The sequence below is a fragment of the Seriola lalandi genome, unplaced genomic scaffold (assembly GCF_002814215.2).
Source record: "Seriola lalandi dorsalis isolate HSWRI2012SDOR001 ecotype SW California unplaced genomic scaffold, Sedor1 jcf7180002054898, whole genome shotgun sequence".
NCBI classification, from domain to species: Eukaryota; Metazoa; Chordata; class Actinopteri; order Carangiformes; family Carangidae; genus Seriola; species Seriola lalandi.
This window is the reverse complement of record NW_019525450.1, coordinates 4,928,398-4,936,271: the sequence shown is the minus strand read 5'-3', so window position 1 is coordinate 4,936,271 and position 7,874 is coordinate 4,928,398. Positions and strand designations below refer to the sequence as shown.

The 7,874-nt window shown below is 42.7% G+C and overlaps 1 protein-coding gene across 2 annotated transcripts in view; it reads right to left on the bottom strand.

Moving 5' to 3' along the window:
* thsd4 (thrombospondin type 1 domain containing 4) overlaps nucleotides 1-7,874 on the bottom strand; it is a 45,310-nt gene that overhangs the window by 4,270 nt on the left and 33,166 nt on the right. For both annotated transcript variants that reach the window (XM_087180229.1, XM_087180228.1), the window contains exons 8-16: nucleotides 7,516-7,720; nucleotides 4,961-5,136; nucleotides 4,678-4,774; nucleotides 4,180-4,377; nucleotides 3,729-3,858; nucleotides 3,148-3,352; nucleotides 2,592-2,765; nucleotides 1,580-1,753; nucleotides 1,223-1,402 (exon numbers count right to left, since the gene is read on the bottom strand). In XM_087180229.1, the coding sequence (XP_087036355.1) occupies nucleotides 1,223-1,402; nucleotides 1,580-1,753; nucleotides 2,592-2,765; nucleotides 3,148-3,352; nucleotides 3,729-3,858; nucleotides 4,180-4,377; nucleotides 4,678-4,774; nucleotides 4,961-5,136; nucleotides 7,516-7,720 (1,539 nt within the window). The remainder of the gene's footprint in view (nucleotides 1-1,222; nucleotides 1,403-1,579; nucleotides 1,754-2,591; nucleotides 2,766-3,147; nucleotides 3,353-3,728; nucleotides 3,859-4,179; nucleotides 4,378-4,677; nucleotides 4,775-4,960; nucleotides 5,137-7,515; nucleotides 7,721-7,874) is intronic.

Below are 7,874 nucleotides of genomic sequence, written 5' to 3'. Positions count from 1 at the left end.
ACCTCCACCCCATCCCTTCTCTCCCCCCATCCACCCCCTGAGACACAGTAACTTCTGTCATGATATGAAGTGCTTTAATAAAACTGTGTTGCACTGACAACATGTGAGATGTACTTGTACTTGGATGTGGCCTGGATTGTGTATCAGATGTAAAACATACTCTCAGATACCAGTTTATTAGCTACACTGAGAAAAACGAACGCTAATCTAATACAACGGTATAACCTCAGTGAATATTTTGTCTAAACTTTTTTGGAGATGTGCTAATTTAACTTTTGGGGTTGTAGTTGGTGGTGTAGTTGAGCTGTATTGTGTTATACTGAGAGTTTGTAATATCTACTCACTCTCATTGATATGAATGTGATGCAGCAAAACAAAAAACAAAACCAAATATGTACTATCAGCTTATATGGCTTGAGTGTTGGATAACATAAAATACTGCATGTTATAGCTTACAGTCCTAAAGGACGGTCATAGAGTACACGAGTAATGAGTCTTGAAGTCTGGCAGTCAAAGCAGTCTAGAACAGGGCCTGGTGTTGGTTATTTCACATGACAGATTACTGTATTTGTATTTTTTTCTTTGTGCTCCATTCACTGGTTTGATGAGGGCGGGGGTCAGTTGACAAAAGGTGGTGTCATGTACCTCAGGGCACCAATCGTTGTAGAAACATTTGAATTAAAATCTAATGACAGTTGATGGGTTGTCTGGTCACTGTCCATCAAATCTGATCAACCCAGACAGTCCTGGTGATACAGATTAGCAGAGTTTTGTATGCATGCATATGTATGCTGCTAATTAAGTGACAGATGTTTTGATGTTTTACTTAAATACCTAAGACTGGAGATTCTGTCATTCATGAATTACAATACTAGTAAAAAAGAAAATGAAGGACCAATGTTTACCCTTTACCTGTGATAGTAGTACTACTCACACTGGAGTGTGAGGACGATGGAGATAAGTAATGTCATGGTGCAATCACAGTAGAAAGTGACATCATCAAGGAGACCTCTGATGGTTCTGTGTGTATCTTAACCAGAGCCACCGTCTGTGTCTGTAAGCTCAGGGTATACCAGCAAACATCTACAGAGGATTTTGACAGATTTCTTCAGCAGGATTTACCCAGATTATCAACTGCCGGCCATTAGCCTGTTAAGAGTAGAGGGAGTGAGGAGTACATGCCTTGTTTAAGGGAGGAGAGAGGGTCTTATGTCTTACTCACAGCACTCCAGTCAGTGTGGTACCACTTTTCTCCGCAGGCCTTCAGGTTGCAGCTCTGCTGGCTGAGGGGCCGCTCCAAGGAGGAGCACTCATATGGCGGCATGACGGTGAAACCGTCATCTGACTTCATCAGACACACCACTGACCTCTGCTGGCTGCCCGCGCCACACTCTGCAGAGCACTGGGTCACATATACAAAAATAGCATAGACCATATGGATTTAATTAAACATCACAAAATAGAGACAGGAACAAAAATCCCTACATGTCAATATAAAGTCACTGTAAAATCCCATGTATTTAGCGACTCCAGACAACTCCCCCTTTAAACCCAGCGTGACCTCCACTCATCCTCATACCTGGCTCCAGGGGCCTGTGAACCACTCAATGCGATTCTCACAGGGTCCGTTATTGCAGACCTGAGAATCCGACGGCCGCTCGCTGCCACACCCCTCCAGAGGAAGGCTGCTGATGTGGTTGGTCAGGCAGAGGACTCCCCTGGTCCGTACACCCATCCCACATTCAGCAGAGCACTGTGGAGCAAACACGCATTTTACATTTCACGTTGTTCTCCGATCAGCAACGGAGCTTTTATTTTTGTGCAAAATACTTAAATAATGGGTCATAACCAGATTTGAAGAGAAAACATGCATGTATGATATGAGCTTGACACTATGTGGGCAAAATGTAAGACTCACTTTCCAAAGACTGACATTTGCTCACCTTTGAACACATATCTCAGCTGGCTTTGTTGTTCATATTTGGTGAAATCAGTGCCTTTCATTTCTCTTTTTGAGTCCTAATGTACTGTATTGTCATAGCGCTGTACAGTTAAGTGGTTTCACCACTGTAAGACACAAAGATGTGTTTCATGCCTGTTTCCTGCTCCTAACATCTGCTTAGTTCTTCCTTCCCTGCAGTAACCTACTGGTCATTCCACTCTGAACTGCTTTCCTGTCTCCACAGCCATCTGATGTTAGCTGTAAACAGCAAAAACCTCTCGCGCATCTTCTATATTTAGTTATTCCACTTATCTCTACCTTAATCCTGTTCACTACGGCTCTGATACTTTAACACCTACAAGTTGTTTGTCTAGTCAAAGTTACTCTATTGTTACTGTCGTTGTAAGCCATTATAGATGAGAGCAACACCAAAGAAGGAGTGTCAGCAGCAGGAAAGGAGCATCATTTGTTACTATTGAAGCTTTGTCAAAGCTTTTCTAACTGTCAAAATCTTTATTAAAAGATCTTTATAGTGTCTGGTTATCAAGCACAGCAGCTTGATTCATGAAGACAGACCTATACAATGACTCCCACTGTTAGTACAAATGAATAAAAGTTACTATGTCTCCCACTGACTTTTAACACCTACCCTATTGCCCCACTCAGTGTAAAACCAGCTCTTGGCACATGCTCCCATGTCACAGTTCTCTACATCGACAGGCCGCAGATTCATGTTGCACTCCTCATCCGGAACAAAGTCGCCCACGTTGCTGACGCAGTGCACCTCTCGTGACCTCTGACCCAGCCCACATGGCACAGAGCACTATGGAGACACGGGCCACATGGTTAATACTGTACTGTGGAGGAACACACCGCTGGAAAGAATGGGTGGCTTCTTTAAATTTTTTCATAAGTACACCCTTTATCTCTACAAGGACTAAACTCCGTTTGTGTTTTCCTTCATAAACTTTAAGTACATGCTGACACAGTGTAAAGACAGACAAAAAGATGCAGGATGTGAGCATCACCGATACCAACAAGAAGAAAAGTCATGTTACTTACATCAGGAATAAAGATTTTAAACACACACAGCACTTTTATCTGTTTGTTAAAGCTTAAATCATGAGGAGGATGCTGTATGTTATCTATAGAGACGGGTCAGACAGGTGTTGTGTTGTTGGCACATTGTGATAGCTGCCACTCACAGCGGTCCACTCGGAGCGGATCTGCCACTCACTGCAGATCTTCAGCTGGCAGGTGCTGGCGGTTTCCGGGCGCTCCAGGTGTCGGCAGCGGCTCGTGTGGACATTGAGGGTGCGGTTGGCGTAAACCTGGCGACACAGGACCTGCCGGTGCTGCATGCCCAGGCCGCAGGTCTTGCTGCATTCTGACCACTCTCCAATATCCCAGCTGCTCAGGAGGAAATCACAGGGGCTTGGTGTTAGGTATGCTGTTTTTTTTTTTGTTGTTGTTTATATTGTGATGTGTTCATTTGCAGATGCTTTCTGACTCTCTATGAGCATGACGTGTAAAAGCTCTGCATGTAAAACAAGCATTTTGAGAGATAATGGGTTGAGAGTGGCATCATGATGTTAAAATGTACTGTATATTATTTAGGAATACACTATTCTTCACCACCTCCCAGTGACAGCTTAGATGTCTGGATATTGATTTAATAAATTAATCAAACTATGGTGTAATTTTTCACCATTTTTAAAAATGTCTAGTCATCAGTAACAGTAGTATTTATGCCGTTAGGTCAACTTGAGAAAGTCTGGTTTCTCACAATGCTGGGCAGGGCTGCAGGCTGCAGGCCTCTTCCTGTGGACTCGGCCTGCTCCTGCTGTCACACAAAGCATCCGATACCTGGACGTGGTTCAGCCGGTGGACACATTGAAAGACAGAATATCTGAATCCTAAAAATCACACAAAGCAGATATTTGATTTAAGCTCTGAACACTACATCTGAAATATCTCCAAATATTCTCCAGGAAACAAGGACAATAATAGTGCTCACAAGAGGACATGGCTTTCTCCACAAGTAAATATGGGAAAGGTCAGAGAATTGGCCTTGTAGTAATAAAATGTTAGTGGTTTGTTTTAGTACAGTTTATTTAGTGCATAACTGAATATTTTTGGAAGGGCCAGACTTGGCTGATTCCAATCATAAGTTTCTGTGGATGTCTGCAACTAAAAACCTAATACATAAACACTTAACACAAACCGTGGTTCCCTACCTTTACCACAGGAGGCGCTGCACTCCGTAGCACCCGTCAGTTTCCAGTTGTACTCTTTCTCACGTCTGGGCGGCTGAACGGCGGGTACCTGGTTGTCGGGAAGATGAGGAGGGTACCTCCCTTCGCCTGCTGGCTTGAAGTTTTCCTGGTGAGTGTTGCTGTGATGGTCGTACCCGCCCTGCCCATTCACAGTGCTCCCTAAGACATGGACACATGAATTTACAATGCACCAAGAGATGTAACGGTAGGTTAGACTCACTGTGGTGACAGGATGGATAAAGTGAAAATTGGACATATGAGGATGAATAAATGCTTGACTGGTTGAGTAGTTATATGAAGAGATGGATATGTGAAGGGCTGCAACTAATGCTCATTTCTTATGATTGATTCATTTGACGAGTCTTTTCTTGTATATTTGCTTTGTCTATAAAATTAATTGCGCAATCGGATGATGCGACAGTAATAAAAAGGGGGTTAGAGAGAATGGGTCTCATTTACCTTCTGGTCTGTAGTTTGGTTGCTGAGGGTCAACTGGTTTTTCAGAGGGGAGAATGTATTCATAATGCACACCAGGGTTCGGCTGCTGGAAGATCATCTGAGGGAAAGTAGATGAGATACTACTAGATGAGATAATACTCTTTACCTTGAAATATTCACCCATCGCAAATGTGCTATCTGCTGTGAAAGTCTTTTTTCTTTTTTTTTGGCTAAACCTTTTTTTTTATATTTAGTATGAATGAAAGAGGAGAGTCACTACAATAAGGATCTTGAGGCTACTCACATAAACGTCCAGGATCTCATTGGTGGGCCCTTCAGCGAGAAAAGACTCCCCTGCTCTACTAGTGATTTCATTAGGTCGGCGGTAGGTGAACATGGTCCCCCCTCCTTCGTACTTCCCTGGTCGGTCAATAGCCCAGTTTCCATTAATGATGGATCGCCCCGATCGGCTTCGGAGAGCTGGAAGAAAGAGAGAGAGAACAACCACACAATCACCACTGACAGCCCTGAGCTCAAACGAAAAGGAAAATACTGCCACAGCGTCTTCCACATAATCATTGTTTAATGTAAAACCATTTAGACGTAATGAGAACTGTAGTAAAAAAAAAAACACAAGTCTGACAGTGATTTCTCCACCCAAAAAGGTAATTACAGCTAACTGAATAAATGCTCTCATGTGCACTTTCAAAGCAATGTCTTTTATGAACGTGATGATCTGTTTGTGTTGGCAAATCTTTCATGCAAATCCTGAAACAAAATCTCCCAAAATGTTTTCCACTGATTCCAAGGATTAAGCACAAGAGGCCATTAGAAAAGCATTAGAAGTGTAACATTAGACAGGCTTGTAAAAGAGTGTTTAGACAACTAAAAGCACCATTAGAGATGCACAGTGTAGAACAGAGGCCTATTGAGGAAAAATCGTGGACTTGGTGAGGATACAGTAGGTGGCTCCTGTTAGAGTCATGCCCTTATCTCATGCTGTAATCTTGTTTGCATTGCAAATGTTGCCACCTGGAATTTTGTGCCCTGATTGTCAATCCAAAAATAGAAATGTTTATTTTATCTTCCAAGGATGTTACAGCGTTTCACAGCCTTACATTATGACAGTGAATGGTACCTTTGTGTGCATGTGTAAATGTGTGAGACAAAGTGAGTGGATGTTGAGGAGGGTGCATATAAATGTGAAGAAAGAAAGCAGAGCGTACTTGTCATCCGAGTAGCTGGGATTTGAGAGGTAGCCACTGAATCCATCCACAGAGTGTTCTTAGTGTTTTTTTTTTTTACAGAGTGGTAAAATTCCACACCTTAATTAAAAGGGATGGGGAGGCTTGAGGGGTAAGATCCTCTAATGAAAGCATGTTTATGCACTTTCCTCGAGGGAAGTGGCCGTGGGGGGAAAAACAGGGCCATTCCCTTCTTCCTCCAAGTCTACGGTTTAGCGGGGGCATGGCTCTCATTAAACAATGTCTGACATTCCAACAGTCACCTCTGAAAATAACCCACTACTGTGTCCCACTGTTGCATCTCTAGAAAGACACCAATTATCTGTGTAGTGCGTTTCACTCAGAGGCTCCACTGAAAGGCAGCACCACAGTGGTGGGTGGTAATAAAGGCGACACGCTGCATGGAGAAATCCTAAAAACATGACGACGCCCTTTGTTAATTTCCCTTTTAATCAGACAAATCCAATTAATTTTACAAGCAGATGCTGCCTGTTGCTGCAGGCACAGCTGGAACTAGTACAACCGCCAAATGCCAGCACATCAAATGAAAAACATTTCTTACACTTGTCATTTGATAATTCTCTTTTTTTCCATTGGTGTGATACATTTAATCTGTAATACAATATGACATGAAGTAGACGGATGATGGATGATGGATGATTTTCATTCCTTCTACATGTGTTTTGAGCTGGAATCAAGACTGCAACTGATGAAACTGTAAACCTGGCTGTGACAACACTCAAGTACAGCCAACACAGCGAGGCCTCATCTTCAGAAATATGTTCAAATATAAAATTAGCCAAGACTGATCAGGTCTGAGCAGAAAAACAGAAATCAGATACCAGTTAATACCAGTGCCTCCCTGATTATAACCTCTCCATATACACACATTTCTGGCATTCAGCCTCCTGGACTATACCCTGTTATTGAACTCTCAACAACATGCAATTTCCCCTCCTTCCATCTTCAACCATTACTAACAGCTAAAAGCCCGTTTTATGCAAAATAGTGGATGCCAAAAACATTATTATTATTATTATAGCATGATTTAATACACTGACAAGCTGCTAAGAAACTATCTTTGTTTGATTCTTTCCCCACATGTAGTTCACTCAGCCAACTCACATGCAATGGATTATTACATGAATGCAGAATATGTAAAGCACTGACACTTGGCGTCTACAATCTGCCCCCCCCCCCCGAAGAAAACAAAAGCTAGACTCAGAGTCTGCAGGTGGATGCTGAGCTGAAGGTGGAGCTTTTGAAATGCTATATGTACAGCAGCAGCAGAAGGAGTAACATAGCTTTCCGGTGAGTGATGTGGCAGCAGGCGCAAGGGAGCACAGCGCTGACGTCTTAAGTACAACCACATAGTGAAACAGGTGTATTGTTGCAGTATATTAATGTTGCAGTGAGAAGAGTCTGCTGTGCGAATGTAGCAGCAGACGTGAGCTGACAGCCTGTAGTACAACTTGTAGGTCATGCAAATAATATGCAATATAAGTTGCTGGAATAAAAACTAGGAGACTGAAGACCGCTGTTCTACTTCGTCAAAGTTTCTATGTTGTGAAACTGGTGTGCAGAATCAATGTGACAAGCGTTTTTTCTTCCCCACCTAGGTAGTTGCGGCTCTTCACCATCTCTGTGATGTTGATCTTGGTGGCTCCCTCTGGGATCTCTACTATCTTGTGATAGCCAATCTTGGTCAAACTGTGTTTGAAGACTCCAGAGACCAGCCTGCAGGTTGTGTTGTCACCTCCACACACGCCGCACTTGTCCATCACTTTTCCTGATCCGAGATACTCATCGCAGCCTAGACTCTGCGACACAGAGGAGAAAAGGGTTTAGATGAGGAGTGACAAGTATTACAGAGTGAAACAGCAGTAGATTAAGTATCAAAATGTGCACTTCAAGTGTTCAGTAAAATAGTTGTTTAAGGTTTATTCGATGTGCGCATATACAAGAAAAATAAAA